We start from the raw sequence: 19,321 nt of genomic DNA, 5'->3' as shown, positions 1-19,321 counted from the left end.
AGTTATCTGTCCATCATCTACATGGCTTCATTGTTTTCAGGGTTGTGGGGGAGCTGGAGTTTGTCCAAAGACCGTGGGGTCGGGGGAGGTGGGGTGTCCATCACAGACCACACAGACGCTCACCATCATCCACTCACACGCTCATCGCTGAGGACCCTTTCAAAACTCTGAGAAAACCAACGTAAACACGGGGAGAAGATGCAAACCCCACCCTGAAAAACCCCAACTGAGGCTGGAATTAGGAGCCTTCTTGCTGTCATGATCATAAACCCATAAAATATTGTGGTATATACAAGACTGTCTCAGAAAATTTGAATATTGTGATAAAGTTCTTTATTTTCTGTAATGCAATTAAAAAAACAAACATTTCATACATTCTGGATTCATTACAAATCAACTGAAATATTGCAAGCCTTTTATTATTTTAATATTGCTGATCATGGTTTACAGCTTAAGAAAACTCAAATATCTTATCTAAAAAAATTAGAATATTCTGGGAATGTTAATCTTAAGCTGTAAGCCATGATCAGCAATATTAAAATAATAAAAGGCTTGCAATATTTCAGTTGATTTGTAATGAATCCAGAATGTATGACATTTTTGTTTTTTTAATTGCATTACAGAAAATAATGAACTTTATCACAATATTCTAATTTTCTGAGACAGTCCTGTAATTATCGTATCTATAAAGTATGTAAATTGTAATTGCTTCGAAGATAAATGAGCTCATAGGGGACATTTGATGTGCTTGAACCAAGAGGAACCACTGAGACCCAGAACACATACAAGATCAAAGGTTACAGAACCTTCGTTACAGCGTAATAAACATCATCATCAACATTTCCTTCTAAATAGTATTCTCATGTAATCTGCTCCCGCCAGCCTCCGCTGGTCACTGAAGTGCTATATGTACATGTGGGTTTATGTGTTAGAGTGCAGGGTGGACGTGAGAACTAGGCCCCGGGTCCATCTTCCACTTTCAATCCAAATCAATAGTCCGCTAGAGTCCGAGCAGAGCTGGCTCTGCTGGAAAAGTCTCGTTAAAGTCCCTCAGAACTCAGACTTGGCGCTCACGGAGCTCTCGTGCGTTCCCTTCAACTCTCCGCTCGTGGCCGCGGACATTCCCGTCTTATCTCTGCAGAACAACCGCCGGAGAGCGCCGCGGAACTTCTCGGCCCCGAACAGGTAGACGAGCGGGTCCATGGCTCCGTTCAGGCAGGTGAGGCCGGAGGTGAGGCGGTTGGCCGTGCTCAGGGCCCGCCGCGCCCGGCAGGAGACCCCGGGCTGGCTGTAGCCCAGGATGAAGGTGGCCCTGCTCATGTGGTACGGCAGGAAACACACGATGTAGATGAGCATGACGGCGCCGATGGTGCGCAGCGCCCTCAGCTTGAGGGCCGGCTCCAGCCGGGAGCCGCGGTGCAGGCTGTGGATGATGAGCAGGTAGCAGGACAGGGTGGCCAGGAACGGCGGCGTGAAGGCCACGGCCAGCGAGATCAGCGCGCTGCGCGAGGCCTTCTCTCTGTACAGCTGCAGGCACACGGTGGTGTTGTCCACCTGGGCCGTCTGGTGGGTGACGAGCAGCGGCGCCATGGCCACGGTCACCAGAGCCCACAGGGAGAAGCTGACCATGTGAGCGTAGCGGCCCTGGCGGATCTTCAGCGACCTCACCGCGTGAACCACGGCCAGGTAGCGATCCACGGCCACGCAGGCCAGGAAGTAGAGGCTGGCGTACATGTTGACGTAGAACAGGAAGCCCACCACCCTGCAGGGAACCTCGCCCAGGGGCCAGTGGCCCCCCGTGAAGTGGTAGGTGGCCCTGAGCGGGAGGATGACCACGTACGACAGGTCCGCCACGGCCAGGTGGATCAGGAAGACGTTAGCGGGAGAGGAAACCCCTCGCTGGCGGGAGAAGATCCAGAGAGCCAGGCTGTTCCCGCTCAGCGCCAGAACGAACACCCCGATGTAGAACCAGCCGAAGAACTGGTTCTCCATCGTCCTGTCTGCGGCAGCACAGCCAGATGACTGATTTGAGAGCAGAGGTTGCACGTCCACGGTAGCAGACTCCATTATGGTGCTGAGGAGACAGAAATGATAAGAGATATATGCAGATTAATTTCTCTGGAAAGCAAGAACAGGCTCAGTTGTTGCTGTTATTGTTGTATTCAGTACACGAGTTGTAAAAAAAAATCAGGGGGGATGGTGGATTTTATCATATTGGGACAGATAATTTGTGCTGATTACAAATAATATAATATATTACAAATAATAGCAGTGACCAAAACACCTGCAGAAATACTGCAGGAATGACATAGCAGCAGTTAAATGCAGCCTTCTGTAAGCTTTAAATATCCACTGGGCTTACATCAAATACATCAAAACACAACAATAAAAAACACTTTTCTGAACTTATCAATATGACTCTGTCCTTCACAGGATAAGTAAAATGGATCACTGCAAAAACTCAAAATAAGAATATTTGTTCTATTTCTAGTTAAAATGTCTCATTTTAGTAAAAAAAATCTTATTACACTTAAAACAAGACTCATCACTGGAAAAAACAACAATTTTCACCTGTTTCAGGTAGATTATCACTTGAAATAAGTAGAAAAATCTGCCAGTGGAACAAGATTTTTTTGCTTGTAATAAGAAGATAAATTCTGTCCCACTGGCAGATTTTTCTACTTATTTAAAGTGAAAATTTACTTGAAACAGGTGAAAATTGTCAAATAAGTTATTTTTCTGGTGATGACTCTAAATGTTGAAATAGCAGTAAAACCACATTCATAGAAATGACATTATGGATGGAAAGGGGGGATGGCAGTTTTACAGGGGGGATGATTTGGACCGTTTTTATTTCAGGTGGGATGCCATCCCCCCTCATCCCCCCTCAACTCCAGTACTGGTTGTATTATCAATTAGGTAACAAATGCATGATTGCAAGAGATAAAAACAGCTTTTATAACGGCGGTGCACCTACAGTGCAGCTCTGACCTGCATGTGAGTCAAGGACTGATTAAAAAACACAAAAAACCTTAATTGTTAGTATTCTGAGAACTACCCCAGTAACAGGAAAGCTCAACCCGGCCTACACACAAAACAGACAACAGGCAGGAACACTGTTTGATGCCACGCCAGCCTCCAAAGGTAACAATGGATGTCAGTGTCCCTGCTTAATGTGCCAAAGCCCTCAGAGCACGTAATTACTTCATTCTGACCATTGGACTTCCTCTACAAAGTCCAGGAAGTCAGACCGGATCAGTCGCTCTTCGCTCTCGTCTTCACAGCTCGACTGACCCAGCTCTCTGACTCGCAACAACTGAATTATGTCAACTGAAAGACAAAGTTTAATGAGCAGACTTTTAAAACCTTTATGCATCTGAGGAAGACCAAATCAGACCAGCCGAACAGTTCAGAGTTGTTGAATAATAAGATGATATCTGTGTGGTTCATTTAACTTCTTACAGACTTGATGTTTCAGAAAAAAAAGTGTTCTATGTTTCAGAAAGCTGCAGAAAAGTTATTTTATCTTCATTCCTGTATTCAAATATCCAGCCTAGCTTGTCACAAACACTCACATCAGTAGTTTGTGTCTTGTTTGCCTATTCAACCAGTCTAAGCTTCAGCTTTTCCTACTAATTTTAGTTAAATATTTATTTGACCTTTTTCGTTAGAAGTGTTTCAATAAGGCTGCTATAAGTTTGATTTTGTCAGTCTAAAATCTTCCACAAACATCAGTTTGTTTGGGATACTAAAGTTGTAACAGCGTCAAACAAACAAGGATAAGGAGCTTGTTGTCAGAGCGATAGACCGCCAAACAGCTGAGTAAGAAAACAAGGTGCAAGTTTACAATTTCTATGTCCTTTATTTGTGATCTTAAAGCATTTGAAAAATCTTCTTATGCAAAAGTATTGGGGTCAATGAAGGGTCAATGAAGAAAAAAATAATAATTCTGAGAAAAAAGTAAGAATTCTGACTTTTTTTTTTAGAAATGAAAAAGAAAACCCTCCCTAAATTCTTTTTTTCTTCCGTAAATATGGGATCTTCTCACATTCAGATTTTTTTGTTCCAGTGTGAGAAATATTTGACCAACAAGTGCTGAAGGTCACGTTAATAATGAAGCAGTGTTTGCAGTAAGATCCGATCAATCACCGCTACATTTTATCCTCTGCAGGACCTCAGTTATGCAACACAATGTATCTGTCTGATGTAAAAGTGCAGCGATGTGAAAATCCGATGTCTGGCGTTTGTTTAAACGGTTATGACTTTTATGAGGTTTGTGTTGTTTCAGACGGCACAATTCTGATCCTCAGTGGCAACCATGAACTGGATTCTTCAAACTGAGTTGTGTGGTTGGTCTGGTGTATCTAAGACACCAACCCCCTATTTAAAAAGACAAACAAATCCTTTTGATATAATGCATTTTACATGATAATCATGTGCTGATTTGCCCCCCAATGAGCTTTGCATTCATCACAGAACACGCCAGGGTTTGTTTGTTTTTGTTCTTGGTAAAAGTGAGAAAGATGGTTCAGATCAACATTCCTCAGACACACCTAGAAATGAAAAACCACAGTGGTGTCCAACTTTGGCAAGCTCCGACCCTCCCATCCTCTTTTCTGTAGCCTTAGCTGGACATCTAAACACTACTCACGAGGGTGCGCTGACATAGTCTTAAATAATCGAAGGGATGGGTTCTCTTTAACTTTCTCTCTGGTGTTTGTAAAAGCTCCAAAACTAACATTGGAACATGTGTAACTCATGAACCTGTCATCACGTATCCCATTTCTGCAGCCGAGGGGAGTTTCTCAAACATAGCATGCTGATAACTAAAAAAAAAAAAAGAGAAATGTAATCAAGGAGCAATGCACAAAAGGATTGTCTGTTTTGAATTGGGCTTAATCTCTCTTTCAGCAGCTCACGAGCCAGAATTGCAGCCCATTAGGAGCCAGCCAGATGTAGCGGTACGCCTTAGTAAGTAGTGTGAGACCCGCAACCAAAGATAATTCTCAGCCAAGGTTCAGACTCGGAGCTTTCACTCCTCCTTAAAGAAAGAAATAAATAAAAGAGAGGGCTGCAGTCCCAGCAGGGATAACAAACCGGGAGCGCACCAGCTGAATAGAAAAGCTTCCATAAATGCGGCTCTCTGAGGGATAATCCTCGAGAGTAAGAGACAATCGTGAAATTTGCCGTCATCACGGCGATCTGATTTAACAAATGTGTGCAGGCGTTCAAACAACAAGAGGACACTGAGCATCCTGGCATCGGTCCCCCTTCAAAACTGCTACAGCAGCATTATGTGCTCACTATTCTTAACTGGAAGAGCAGAAATAAGAATGAGGATTAAATAAAAATTGTCTGTATACCCTTGAAAGCTGGTGATACAATAATATTACTTCAAATATAAAATGTTAAAATGAATGGATTTACAATACTTAATTGAATAAAATAGGGGAAAAAAGTTGCAAAAAAGTTATTTATTTGACAAATAGTTACTGTAGATAAAAAATTGATCTTTTTAATTATAAGGCAGGAATTTATTTTGACTCTGCAGCTTCACTATGCATCACTACTCCAACAAAACATGCAAATGAACAAACAACAACCTTAACACAAAGAAGACTCACCAGCGCTCCTGTGAGGAAAACTTTGCTGCTTGTGGGAAAAGTGCACAACAATTAAGAGATGAGGGAGTCGCGTCTGGAGCGTCTCTCCGCTGCGGTTTGGAGGAACTGGCGCTCTGACACAGGGAGTGCTGTCCTATAACCCCTCTCCTCTCCCTGAAGATGTCCTCAGGAATGAGACTGTAGCTCTTTTTGTCTCTCAACAAATTTGATAACAGAAAGGGGTCCCGATGGGAGCCTCGCGTTTGAACCCTGACCCCACCCTTTCTTTCTCCATCCCTTCTCCTCAGAGAGCCACTTGTGCGCTCTACAATAGCTTGAGTCAGAATAAGCGCCGCATTTTAGCAGCAGGAAGAAGAATGGCATGCCTCAGTCGCAATGAGTTGTCGGGTATGACTCCATGGAAACCGGGCCCAGTGGTGTACCGAGTGCCTTCACCATGAACACCCCCCCCCCCGCTGAGAGAAGATGGACTGTGTTGTTGATTGTGAAGTTTATGACTGAAGTCTCAGAGATGATCTGTTGTAGATAGACTGTTAAATTGTAAGGAGGGCCCCACTCTCTATGGGACGGCCAGGGAGGGGGAAAAAAAAAAAACAAGCTCGAGAAGGGGGGGACGCTCGGAGGAAACAGAGGCCCTTGTTGCTCTCTTTGCCTCCCGGGGGCATCTGGAATTGGAATGCCCAAAAATAATCAGTCACATAGCCGTTGGACAGATGTGGAGAAAGCACCCTCTGGTTGCGGGGGGATAATATTTCTTTCAAACACAGACTTCACAGCTGTGTTTCAGACACATCGTCCCTTTTTCTCCTCTGTATCATCGATATGCAAATGGTATTCTGTAGACTTGAATGCAGCCACTATGTGTGCGGGGCTGTGGAGAGGCTTTGACATCGCTACCCTGTTAATCTACTGCCAACTGCTAATTGGGCCGGCCGCCCCTCCCCTTTGTTTAGCTTGTCTTTGTCTGCCGTGCGTGCGGTTAGACCTACTGAACTTGAGTTTAATATCAAAAACACATCATTCTTATCGCTGCTTAGAGGACTAAGCTGCTCACAGTTTCAAAGGAAATGTAATATTTGGATTTGAACTGCATCGTTGCATCAAACTGCTGAAACGTGGAAACTCACATGTAAACAAACCAGCGTGCACAGACGTAAGTATCCCCTTGAGGATAGTCACGACAGCCATACTTTCTGTTTCATATTTCTTATTGATGCAAAAGTAACAAAGGCACTTACATATGCCAGGGCACATTGGTGACAGCAATGGACTTGGTTGTATGCACCAGAGAATTTAAATTTACATATTTTTTTAAGAACAAATAACGATAATAAAAAACAAGAGTAGATAAACAATACAATAAAATAGACATAGTCAGTATGAAATAATTAACTGGGCACATAAACATAAGGATAGACAAAAAGTAAAGATCTTAAAAAAAAAGAAAACCCAAGTAAAAAAAATAAAAAATAAAAATAAATAAATAAATAAATAAATAAATATATAAAAAGGGTGTGGGGAGGGGGTTACGTTGTTGCAAAAAAGTCCATAAACGGTTGCCATTTATTATATAATTTGTTCAAGTTTCCCCTTCTTGAGTATCTAATTTTCTCTACTTTTAAAAAGGACATAACCTCGTTAATCCACTGTGTACTGGAAGGAGCACGACAGCCATACTTTCTGTTTACTTTGTCCCGATTTGATAATTCACTTAAAGGAGCTTGAGGCAAGAATAAGAAATGAGACTCATTAGCGCCACGACGGCCGTCGGGGGTACTGCAGCCAACAGCGAAGCCGGTGTCGTGCCAAAAAGTTATTGCCTGCCAGAATCTGATTTCTCCCCTGAAAATGGGTCTTTTTACCTGCCAAAAATTGATTGAAGGCCAAATACAGTTAATGAAAGGTTGTTTCTGCCTAAATATGACTTGATCTCATTCTTGAGCTTCATAATCTGAAAATCTGACGTTTTTGCGCTATCGTTTAACGGGCTGCTGTGCGCGCTCCCGCGGCCACAAATCAGTAGAAATCAGATTCTGGCAGGCAATCAATTTTTGGCACAACACCGGCACGGGAGAACGGGGAGAACGCGCATGCAGCGTCATTTGACGTCACATCCGCAGGACAGCGCGGGAAATTCAGGCCCAGAATTGCAGCACATTTTGCAGCACACAGCCTGTTCAAGGCAACGGAGAGATACACTAAAGGACTCGTTCGTTTTGGTTTGGAACGCTTCATCTGACATTATTACTAGAAAACTTAAAACGTATACGCATTTTTTTCATAAATCCTGCCTCAAGCTCCTTTAAAAAACATTTTACTCTTTATTTTCTTTATTAAAAGCTGGAATGTTTGTCACACATTAATGGAAAACACACCAGTCTGGAATAAACCAGAATCATTCCTTTGCTAGAATTATCCCACTAAATGTTTGTTGATCAGCTTTATTGGAGCTGTTCCGTGCCGTCAGCCGTATGAAGCAGCGTTGCAGTGACTGGGCCCCCGTCTTGTGTTTAGTAGGAGTACAAAGGCCGACGCGGCCCTCCAGCCCGCCCTGGGAGTGTATAAACCCACCCTGGCTTCATACACTCCCACTTTCACTAGCTGGAGGCCGTCGTGCTCAAACAAGATTAACAACGCCCTAATAAAGGCAGTGAAGGGCACTAAATACTTGCAACAGGTGACCAATGTGTTGTGGAGAATTTACTTGTTTTTTTATCCTTTTCTTTTCCAAAGGAGGTAAATTCAACCTCAGAATTTAAGACGATTACATTTTTAGATCAAATAACAGAGGAAATGGTCTCAAAGGCTGTAAAAACAAATGCAATTAAGCCAACATCTGCACACAAGCAGCATATCAAAAGAAACGCTCTTCAGTGGCCTCTTTAGTATTGCTACGGGCATTGATTAAACTCATAAAAACCAATCACTGCTCATTACAGTTACAAATTTAATTTGCTTTTTAATGATAATCACTTTATGCCTAAAAGGGGCCTGGATATAACTCAAATTAAATCTGACTGCATGGTTGAATGACGGCAGCTCCGCAGACTGGACGTAGTTGTGCTCATGGGATGTTTTTGGTCAAATGCCCCCAAGCTTGGCAATTCTCCACAAATTATTAAGTGTCCCGTTTGATATTTGTTTCCTTTGTTTTTGTTGTTTTCCTTGAATGGAAGATTGATCCGAGCACATAACCAAACTAAAATACCTTTTCCTGTTTTTGTTCATTTCACCAGGTGTGTAGAGTAAAAAGACAGAATGACCACAGAGTTGGGTTTAAACATGTTTAATAGGCTGGAGCTGCACAGCCCTGAGTATACAGTAGTAGCTGAGACACATAGGCGTGAAATTGTTAATAGAGAGCAGCAAAACAACAGAAGAGACTGAATGAAACAAGCATCCATATGGAAGGTTTAAGCCTTTGATTTGACCCCATAAACACAAACAGAATAATTTCTTTGTAAATGTAAGCATTGATAAACCTTGTTCCCGGTTGTCAGGGCTGAATTTAGCTTCACCGGGAAAAATGACAGGATTTGAGTCACAGGCTTGTCATGAAAGAAACCCTGGTCTCAATTCTGTCATGAAAACGCTCAGCGACTGTCCTGACTCACTCGTGCAAACAAACAACAACAGGATGTGTTTTATATTTAGTCAGCTCAGAGGAGTTTTCCAAAAAAATGGAAATTACGAAAATAAATTTGTAGAATTACCAGAATAAAGTCATAATATTACGAGAATAAAGTCGTAATATATAATATAATATATAAATATAACTTCACAAGATATTCCTCATTTTAACACAGGGAGAAGATGCTCTTCCTGTTAGAGTTCTCATAAATTACCACTTTATTCTCGTAATATTACGACTTTATTCTCATAAATTACCACTTTATTCTCGTAATATTACGACTTTATTCTCATAAATTACCACTTTATTCTCGTAATATTACGACTTTATTCTCATAAATTACCACTTTATTCTTGTAATATTACGACTTTATTCTTGCAATGTTACGACTTTATTCTCGTAATATTACGACTTTATTCTATTACGACTTTATTTTCGCAACATTATGACTTTATTCAGGTAATTTTACGACTTTATTCTCATTATATTATGACTTTATTCTCGTAATTTCAAATTTTTTTTTGTCTTAGTTTGGCCCTAATACTTCGTCGTAGTTTTGTTTAGGAAAGCACGCCTGTGAACACTTTTAAGAAATCATTATCATTATAAGAGCTTAAGTAAATGTGTGAATGTTCCTCCTTTGTTATTATGCTCCTTGGACATAAACTGAAATTTTGCTTCATATAAAAATGATATCCGAGGAATCAAATGGCATCTTATTTCCACAGCGTGCTGATTGCTCCTTGAAAAGAAGAAATAACTTGTGCAGCTGCAATCAGACGTCAGCTCCACTTCACATGTTGAAGTGTCGGTTCCTGGCCTGCGCCGGCCTGCGCTCTCTCAGGTACATGTTGACGTAGGAGGTTATAAGATCGTCCATTTTGTAACCCTTTGGGGGGGGGAAAGAAAGCAAAAGGAGTCAAGAGAAGAAAACTGGAGAGCTTCTACTTTGGCTCTTGTACAGTGACACCTTACCTGTGACGTCTCACACAGGAATTTGGTCCCCTTGACCAAACTCCCAATGGTCATGTGGAAGTAAGTGCTGCCACTGCACCAGTTAGCAATGTGGTTGAAAGGATGACTGGCCAGAACATCCTTGCAAAAGAAAAAAAGAGTAATAGCGGTTAAAACTAAGAAAGAGCAAGATGCTGAAATAAAGACTGTTTATTAGAATGTCTTTGTTCAAAAGCAACCTTAGTTTTTGGGTGGATGATTGTGAATCCTTGCTTGCTGATGGCTATCCGCACGATATCTGGGAAACTGGTCTCTGATGTTTGCTGAAAAGAAAATTTGAGGCAAATGACTTAGATGCTCTTTACAGTAGTTGTGACTAGGTGCTTTGTCCCGCAGGCGCCGCCCTGGTGACAGAGGGTTGTGCACGACTGGGGAAGGGCGAGCGCATCAGATAAACCAGCCAGTGGCCCAGACGGGTCACCGGTGGGGAGATAAAGTTACCTTCACTTCGAAGAAAGCACAGCCAAACGTTGGCCAGCGGTACACCGCCTTCAAGTAGGCGATCTTGGCCTCTTCAACGGTCATAGCAGCTTGTTTGTTGTAAGAGTTGATGATATTCTGAAAAATAAAAACATACACATCACTGTTAGTAAAAAAAAAAAAGTATTTTTAATGAAGTCAATCATTTTCCTTCGGGGCATCTGCCCTCTATGCTGAGGGAAGTTTATAATAGTGACCTTGTTCATAGAGTTTGGGTAATTAAAAGGATGTGTCTTATGACATTGTGTATTTTTTATCATCGTAAGGATGGAAAGCAACACTGAATGTAATAAGATTTATTCCTCAGAGAGCGTCTGCTGCTTACTACACAGACCAGCGCCATCGTTACAGGACGTCACACGATCCTTAACCAAATAAACACCCACACAACGCGGTTAATATTACACCAGTCGCACATTCGCTGATATGAAGCGTTAATCATCCCCCACTGACCCAGGCGATCAATAATCTGTGGCCAGTTAACAGTCGACAGTGAGGCTACTATTACCAATAATCCGTTTATAAACAGCTGCACGGCTGCTCCGGATCTTTGTAAAGTAATAGTGGAAAACAGAGTGCGGCTTCATGCCTGCAGGTCATGCAGGCTCCGAGACGGAGCGATGGCACCGCTCAGCTCTCAAACCCAATTTTTTTATTAAATGATATTAATCTTCAGACAGGATTAGGTTGTAAATAATTTAAATGTACAGTGCCGATCTTGGCATTTCCGTCAATTATGTTAAAAAAAAACGCAACAAAGTTATTTCAGCTTCCTTCTTTCAGCGTTCCTACCTTCTTCCACTCGTTTTCAGACATGGCCTTCAGCTGGTCGGCGGGCACCAGCTCCTTCAGCATCTTGGGAACCGTGACAAGCTGGTTTTTGTCACTGCCGAACTTCACCCTGAAGAGCAGACTTGCAATGTTGACCATTTCCTCCTTCGTGCAAACGTGCCAGCCCCTCAAGTACTTGGGTAACTCCTGGAAGACAGAAAGGTAAACTGTGTTTGTTATTTCAGGACCTTTCGACAGACCTGGGCTGAAGATTGGTCATTAAACCATATTACATTATCTATCAAATAGACCTGCAGATAAAAACTGGCCCGTATCAACAACTTTTTCCATCTGCCCCAGTTGACTAAGCACAATGATGGTGATATAATTTGATATAATTTGCGCCTGGTGCGATCATGTCTATGAAGATATTTGGTTTTTGCATCACGTTTAAAAGGGGAAAAAAAAGCACTTTTCAAAGCTGCTCTCAAAATTTGTGAGTGGTTTTATTCAAATGCACCTGAGGGAAATGAAAGATACGATCAGCCTCCGTGTCTCTGCCGGGGACCACACTGAACCACAACTTCCTCATAAAGAACACACTGTAGGACACGTTGACTATTCCACCTGCAAAAAACACACAAGGAAGATTTGACAGGTTAAATATAAACTACTGTCAAATGTGAAAATGTGTCCACAAGCAGGTGACGCGCTGCTACCGTCTTTGCTCTGCCGGGATCTCTTGGTCCAGTCTGTGATTTGTCTCAGACTGTCAAAGAAGTAGTCGTTGTCATTCAAGCTGAGAACCTGACAAGAAAATACAAAGAACATTCCATCTTTGTTCATTAAAGATTCTGTATGAAATAACAAATGCTGAAAAATCCTTGAATCTAAATGGAGAACGGCGAATGAACCTTGTCTTGCATGACGACAAACATGCTGAAGCCGTCTGCTGACATCAGGCCCAGTTTTTTGGAAATGTTCTGGATGAGATCCTTGATCTTGGTGCTGGTTGCCACTTCAAATACCTGGAGAAACATGAGAGCAGTCACCGGCATTACTGGAAGAATATCAGTGAGCTTTTTATTGGTAGTTTCTTATGTCACCCTATTGCGAATGAAAGAAAACGCTGTTCGTACCTCATCTGTGTCATTGGGGAAGTGGATTTTGTGGAAGATCTGGGTGCTGTTCTGCTGGATGGCATCTAATTCCACGGGGTGTGGCGGCAGCTTTCTGGGCTCCATCCTAAAGCAGATGCACAAGCGCTCAGTCACATGTCACAGTGCATACTTTACGCTGAGCCTCGTTTGAACTGAAGCTTTAAAGGTTAGTTTCTGTCAGTAAAAACAACTATTGATATTAGTCTCTCATTCGGAGCCATTCCTCAAATGCCTTCTGCATTTAAGACTTAAAAAGACGTAAAATAAACCAAAAGCAAAATTCAAGCGCTACTTAGTAGCAGCAATGGGAATCGAGAACCGGTTCTTGTTTAGAACTGGTTCACAGTGTTTACATTTCTTGGAATCTTGTTCGATTCCCTTTTCAATTCCAGTGGGCAACGTGCATAAGCCAGCAGTCAATAGTAAACATGGTGCCCAAGCGATACAAACGGCCAAAAGTCTGGTTACATATCAGTAAAGACGATGACAACAGGGCAACGTGCAATACTTCCTAAGTGAATATTTCATCAAAGGGAGGAAAAACTGCCAACATGCAATAACATTTGCGCACACAACAGGCAATAACAATCAAATAATGTTGTGTTTTCGATCTGCTCCGGGCCAACGTCAGTAATTCTCAAGCCAGCAGCAGCAACGTTAGCATGTCCTCATTGTTGTCCTTTTTTGCCCAAGTGAGAATCGATAAGGGAATCGATTAAGAACCAAATCCTTAAGCAAAATCGAAAATGGAATTGGAATCATAAAAATCTTATCGATTTCCATCCCTAAGTAGCAGTGGTCAAACCCTAAATTAGCAGACATGAGGTCTTAACACATTGTTCAATCCAAAACTAAACTCTGTATTTAACAATGCTTAAAACTGCACACACTTTTTTCACAAATATACAAGAAATATATACACAGATGTTGTTAGGATGCGTAAGCCAGCCCAAAGTTTTAAAAATACTGCTCCTCTGTGAAGAAATAGCTGAGATTAGACCAGCTCTAATTGTGATGAGCTGACTTTGTCACAATTCGTTATACACATCTACGCAACTTTTGAGTAAACGTTATGACAACTGGAGTCGTTGCAGGAATAGAAATGAACCTGCCAAGAGGTTCTGGACATCCATCGCAGGTAACTAAAAAGTTAACAAAAAAGTAAATTTGCTGTTGAGCTTTATCGGTATTTCAAAGTATCCGTTCCGTAATAGAAAAACACCCACTGAAGCTGCTACACACAGAGAAAAAAATCATAAAAGCAAGCGACTGTTTCCAGCTGTGTCTCTCAGCTTGCTGTCGTTTGTGTGAGCACGGTCATGTGCATTGTATGTATGCATGGTCATGTATGTATGTATGTATGCATTGGTGGTTAATTGTGGGTGGGGATCTTTTGCAGAAAAGAGCTGAAATGTAAACGTGGACGTGGCTGAGCTGGAGTTGAAAACAGAAGCAAACTGATGTGGATGTGGTTTGTTACACACCACATCCCTCCCTCCCTCCCTCCCTCCCTCCCTCCCTCCCTTCCTCCCTTCCTCCCTTCCTTCCTTCCTTCCTTCCTTCCTTCCTTCCTTCCTTCCTTCCTTCCTTCCTTCCTTCCTTCCTTCCTTCCTTCCTTCCTTCCTTCCTTCCTTCCTTCCTTCCTTCCCCCAAAGACAGCACAAGGGTTACCAGATTAATCCTGAGGTATCACATCATGACAGCACAGCAGACTGTCTCGTTATCTGATAGTCATGACTAACCCGACATGGTGCAACTGAGCTTTTTTTTAAAAGCTTCATGAGCTGCTCTATAAATGGACCCGGCTCTGAAAGCTTTGGACACACAGACAGCATTCATGTTTGGCCCGAGCAACTTTTTTTGTGTTGGTGGCGTGTCGGGGGTCAAACCTCAGAGAGTTCTTGAGCCGCTGCAGACAGTCGGGGGCGAGGGACTCTCTGCTCCGCGTCTCAATAAAGCGCTGAGCGTGTCTGAGAAGAGGCTGGCTGGGAGGAAACAGACCGCAGCAGAGCCACAGCAGCTGCCAGCCCTGCTCCACGCTGAACCTGCAGGAACACCAGGGGGTTTAAGGACGTGGGACGGGATTATGCATCACATTTACTCTCACCCCCCCTGGAAACAACATTTCTTACAGGAGGTTAACAGTATAATTCCTTAAGTCACAGATATGTGAAAGAATGACCAAAATGGTATCGTAAGTACTCAAGTTGTAAAAAAAAAAAAATCAGGGGGGATGGTGGATTTTATCTTATGGGGACAGATAATTTGTGCTGATTACAAATAATATAATATATTACAAATAATAGCACTGACCAAAACACCTGCAGAAATACTGCAGGAATGACATAGCAGCAGTTAAATGCAGCCTTCTGTAAGCTTTAAATATCCACTGGGCTTACATCAAATACATCAAAACACAACAATAAAAAACAGTTTTCTGAACTTATCAATATGACTCTGTCCTTCACATGATAAGTAACATGGGTCACTGCAAAAACTCACAATCTTAACAAGAATATTTGTCTTATTTCTAGTTAAAATGTCTCATTTTAGTAAAAAAAGATCTCATTACACTTAAAACAAGACTCATCACTGGAAAAAACCACAATTTTCCCCTGATTCAAGTAGATTTTCACTTAAAATAAGTAGAAAAATCTGCCAGTGGAACAAGATTTTTTTGCTTGTAATGAGAACATAAATTTTGTCCCATTGGCAGATTTTCCTACTTATTTCAAGTGAAAATTGACTTGAAACAGGTAAAAATTGTGAAATAAGTTATTTTTCTGGTGTTCTTTTTCTGGTGATGACTCTAAATGTTGAAATAGCAGTAAAACCACATTCATTGATGAAATGACATAAGGGATGGAAAGGGGGGATGGCAGTTTTACAGGGGGGATGATTTGGACCGTTTTTATTTCAGGGGGGATGCCATCCCCCCTCAACTCCAGTACTGAATATCGTACAAATGCAATGATAAATCAGAGAGCCTGAGAAGAGGTGACATGTTTACCTGTTGTTGTTGCTGGTCATCTGCTTCATGATCTGGCAGTAAATCTCATTCCTGAGAGGCTCGTGCTGAGTGGCCGGACCAAAGATCATGTCGGTGAGTTCCAGAGGACTCTGCATCTGCCTGGCGGGATAATCTCCCATATACTTCAGGATCGGTACACAACAGTTAAGGAGCAACAAAGACAAGCATCTTGAACCCAAAAAAAGAACCTTTTTTTTATTTGAGGGTGATATTAGCACTGAGATGATGTAGCTGATTAAGATTGTTTGGGTAAATTGATAGGAAAGGGTGTCAAAAGATTAAAATTCTGTATTTATTTTTTTTATATACAGGACTGTCTCAGAAAATTTGAATATTGTGATAAAGTTCTTTATTTTCTGTAATGCAGTTAAAAAAACAAATGTCATGGATTGATTACAAATCAACTGAAATATTGCAAGCCTTTTATTATTTTAATATTGCTGATTATGACTTACAGTTTAAGATGAAGATTCCCAGAATATTACATTTTTTTTAGATAGGATATTTGAGTTTTCTTAAACTGTAAGCCATGATCAGCAATATTAAAATAATAAAAGGCTTGCAATATTTCAGTTGATTTTTAATGAATCCAGAATGTATGACATTTTTGTTTTTGGAAAATCACAATATTCTAATTTTCTGAGACAGTCCTGTATGCAACAGGCCTATCATCAGCCTATTATCATGTTCTTGCACATGTAGACTGATAGTCTGAAACATTAAAACTAGAGAGAAACAATGCTCTGTGATCTGGCGCTGACGTGCATGTTAACCTACACTTACTGCAACCCCCCCCCCCCCAGCAGTGGAACCTGCCAAAACAGCTTAGGAAGTGTTCACAGTGTTCTCACAGCCACCAAAACTCCCAGATACCTATGGTATGGGGATCTGAGAGTTGTCTTTGGTCCAATCCACAAAGAGCCCACAACCCACAGGACCCACTGCCAGTGTCAAATACCAGATGCCTCAGGACATCCTCTTTTTCTTTCTTTTTTTCATGCACTGACTGTTAAGTGTTTGTTTAGCACCATGAGGTGGATCTGCTGGGTATGAGCCCTCAATCCCACACCCCCACACCACTTCTTCCTGGATAGCTCCATTTGCAAGGACTGTATTTAATTATCACTCATATCACTGCTTCTACAAAGCACTCCTGGTCATCATTGCATATCTATACTGTACACCTGTAGATACACATACATTTAGTTTATCTGTATATGTTGTTCATACTACATCTTACGGGACTGTCTCAGAAAATCAGAATATTGTGATAAAGTCCTTTATTTTCTGTAATGCAAAAATGTCATACATTCTTGATTCATTACAAATCAACTGAAATATTGCAAGCCTTTTATTATTTTAATATTGCTGATCATGGCTTACAGCTTAAGAAAACTCAAATATCCTTTCTAAAAAAATTAGAATATTCTGGGAATCTTAATCTTAAACTGTAAACCATAATCAGCAATATTAAAATAATAAAAGGCTTGCAATATTTCAGTTGATTTGTAATGAATCCAGAATGTATGACATTTATGTTTTTTTAATTGCATTACAGAAAATAAAGAACTTTATCACAATATTCTAATTTTCTGAGACAGTCCTGTATATTACCCACCTGTATATTGATATAGTACATATAGCTAACTTATCCCAGCTCTTCATATCACCCTTCTGTACATACTCTTGACTGTATATACTGTTTATTCTGCACAGACTGCACTTGCTGCCTTTGCACCTCTGATTAGTCAGGCAAAATCAGGCAGGAACTCATGATGTAAGGACAGATGTATGAAGGAGAGGCTGCTGCAGGGCTGTGGTGGGTTTGTGTGCTCTAAGCGGGTTCTTGAGGGGCTGGAGCTCACAGATGAGCTCCTGTGTGTTGTGGGCTGCCTGTTGCACTCCTCCACTCTGTACACATGTCTGCACTCTTTCATTTTAATAGTGCGCAATCTTTCAACAAACCTGTGAGAAGTCCTGCAAGCAATTTGTGTTCAAACTGAGTTTACTTTTGAATATAAAACAGAAATCAGCTGTCGTGATTTAACTTGCACACTTTTTGATTTTCTATATTTATTTAAGACTTTATAAGATTTTTAGTCAAGACAATAAATACTACTGGGTGTTGTATTCAGGCCGATATTAAAGAGCTGGTTAAGCTCCTGCTGTTGTAGGTCAGGCTACTTTGTAGACGCATATAAATAAAAGAGTGTGCGTTCTGGCACCGTCACGAACCCCGCCTCTAATGACAGTGAACTAGTTTGGTGTAAATTGACTTAAGGGGAAAACTGCTCTGTTAGAAATTAGACTTGTGAAATGAGAGCAAGTGATGCTCACTGTGGGAGAGTTGGCTGATTCCAGTTTATATCCAGCATTGGAGGTCTTCTGTAAGTCACTCTTAGTGGCATGAATCCTGTTGGATAAGGTGTGAAGCCCCAGGGGGATTGTAAACAGATGAATCAACTCTGTCAAGCAGGTGAACATGTGAGCAGATCAATATCTACTCTGCCTGGAAAATGGTTCAAAGACAGCTTAAAAGCACTCAAGAGCACATATTTTGGTGTCTGAAGCGATTAAGAGTTTGAATAATCCAACATTACACATCCTGTTAGTTTGCTTGTCAAAGACCCAGCTCAGTGGAATCATCCCGCCCCCTCATCCTCATCTCCAACCCAAACCTCATGTCAGGCTGCATTTGCTGAACCACAGATTTGGGATAAATGGTTCGATCTTGTTTCTCACGTCACCAATAACACAAATTCTCATCATACAGTTGTATAGTTTACTTCATTTAAGAAAGGGTTTAGCTCAGGGGTCGGCAACCCAAAATGTTGAAAGAGCCATATTGGACCAAAAACACAAAAAACAAGTCTGGAGCCGCAAAAAAAGAAAAGTCTTGTGTAAGCCTTAGAATGAAGACAACACATGCTGTATCTATAATAGTTATAACTGTTTTTTTTTCATTATGCACTTCGAGAAAAAAGTCGAAATGTCGAGAAAAAGTTGAAATGTCAAGATTAATGTTGAAGTACAATCTTGAGAAAAAAAGTCGAAATGTTGAGAAAAAAGTCGAAATGTTGAGAAAAAAGTCAAAATCTCGAGAAAAAAGTCGAAATGTCGAGAAAAAAGTCAAAATGGCGAGAAAAAAAGTCATGTCAAGATTAAAAAGGAAAGGAAAAAGGAAGAAAAAAAGAGAAAAAAAGAAAAAAAGAAGAAAAAAAGAGAAAAAAGAGAAAAAAAGGAAAAAAAAAGAAAAAAAGGAAAAAGGAAAAACAAAAGAAGAAAAAAGGGAAAAAAAAAGGTCAAACATTTTTTAAAAAGCTCCAGGGAGCCACTAGGGCGGCGCTAAAGAGCTGCATGCGGCTCTGGAGCCGTGGGTTGCCGACCCCTGGTTTAGCTAATGGAGCCGAGCTGTTTTTTTTTTTTTTTAATCCAAAGTCTTATCTGATCAGTGTTCCATGTCAGAAGGTTTGTCACTGTATCAATAATCATTCACAGTTTGGTCTGGAGGTATTAGTTTTGTTTTTTCCAGCCGAATGAAGGCCTTTTCATTCGCACCTCGTATCAGTAGCTCCACTCAAACTCCAGACGTTTTACCTGCTTCACAGTT

General features: G+C 41.2%; 2 protein-coding genes across 2 annotated transcripts in view; both read right to left on the bottom strand.

Moving 5' to 3' along the window:
- Nucleotides 1–637: 637 nt before the first annotated feature.
- gpr17 (G protein-coupled receptor 17) lies at nucleotides 638–2,067 on the bottom strand. Its single transcript, XM_061737011.1, has one exon. The coding sequence runs from the start codon at nucleotides 2,065–2,067 to the stop codon at nucleotides 1,051–1,053; it is 1,017 nt and encodes a 338-aa protein (XP_061592995.1). The 3' UTR covers nucleotides 638–1,050.
- Nucleotides 2,068–8,894: 6,827 nt separating this feature from the next.
- LOC133458067 (unconventional myosin-VIIb) overlaps nucleotides 8,895–19,321 on the bottom strand; it is a 39,250-nt gene continuing 28,823 nt past the window's right edge. Inside the window, exons 38-48 of the mRNA XM_061737585.1 lie at nucleotides 15,691–15,844; nucleotides 14,570–14,725; nucleotides 12,660–12,765; nucleotides 12,435–12,548; nucleotides 12,240–12,327; nucleotides 12,041–12,147; nucleotides 11,542–11,727; nucleotides 10,711–10,827; nucleotides 10,449–10,532; nucleotides 10,231–10,350; nucleotides 8,895–10,144 (exon numbers count right to left, since the gene is read on the bottom strand). Of these exons, the coding sequence (XP_061593569.1) occupies nucleotides 10,049–10,144; nucleotides 10,231–10,350; nucleotides 10,449–10,532; nucleotides 10,711–10,827; nucleotides 11,542–11,727; nucleotides 12,041–12,147; nucleotides 12,240–12,327; nucleotides 12,435–12,548; nucleotides 12,660–12,765; nucleotides 14,570–14,725; nucleotides 15,691–15,844 (1,328 nt within the window). The 3' untranslated portion in view covers nucleotides 8,895–10,048. The remainder of the gene's footprint in view (nucleotides 10,145–10,230; nucleotides 10,351–10,448; nucleotides 10,533–10,710; nucleotides 10,828–11,541; nucleotides 11,728–12,040; nucleotides 12,148–12,239; nucleotides 12,328–12,434; nucleotides 12,549–12,659; nucleotides 12,766–14,569; nucleotides 14,726–15,690; nucleotides 15,845–19,321) is intronic.

This window comes from Cololabis saira, chromosome 13 (assembly GCF_033807715.1).
Source record: "Cololabis saira isolate AMF1-May2022 chromosome 13, fColSai1.1, whole genome shotgun sequence".
NCBI lineage: Eukaryota > Metazoa > Chordata > Actinopteri > Beloniformes > Belonidae > Cololabis > Cololabis saira.
The sequence above is the reverse complement of the archived record's forward strand: the minus strand, read 5'-3'. Positions and strand labels throughout refer to the sequence as shown.

Bases quoted from the DNA above. Each gene is read 5' to 3' on its own strand.
- gpr17 (XM_061737011.1), bottom strand. From the start codon at position 2,067: ATGGAGTCTGCTACCGTGGACGTGCAACCTCTGCTCTCAAATCAGTCA.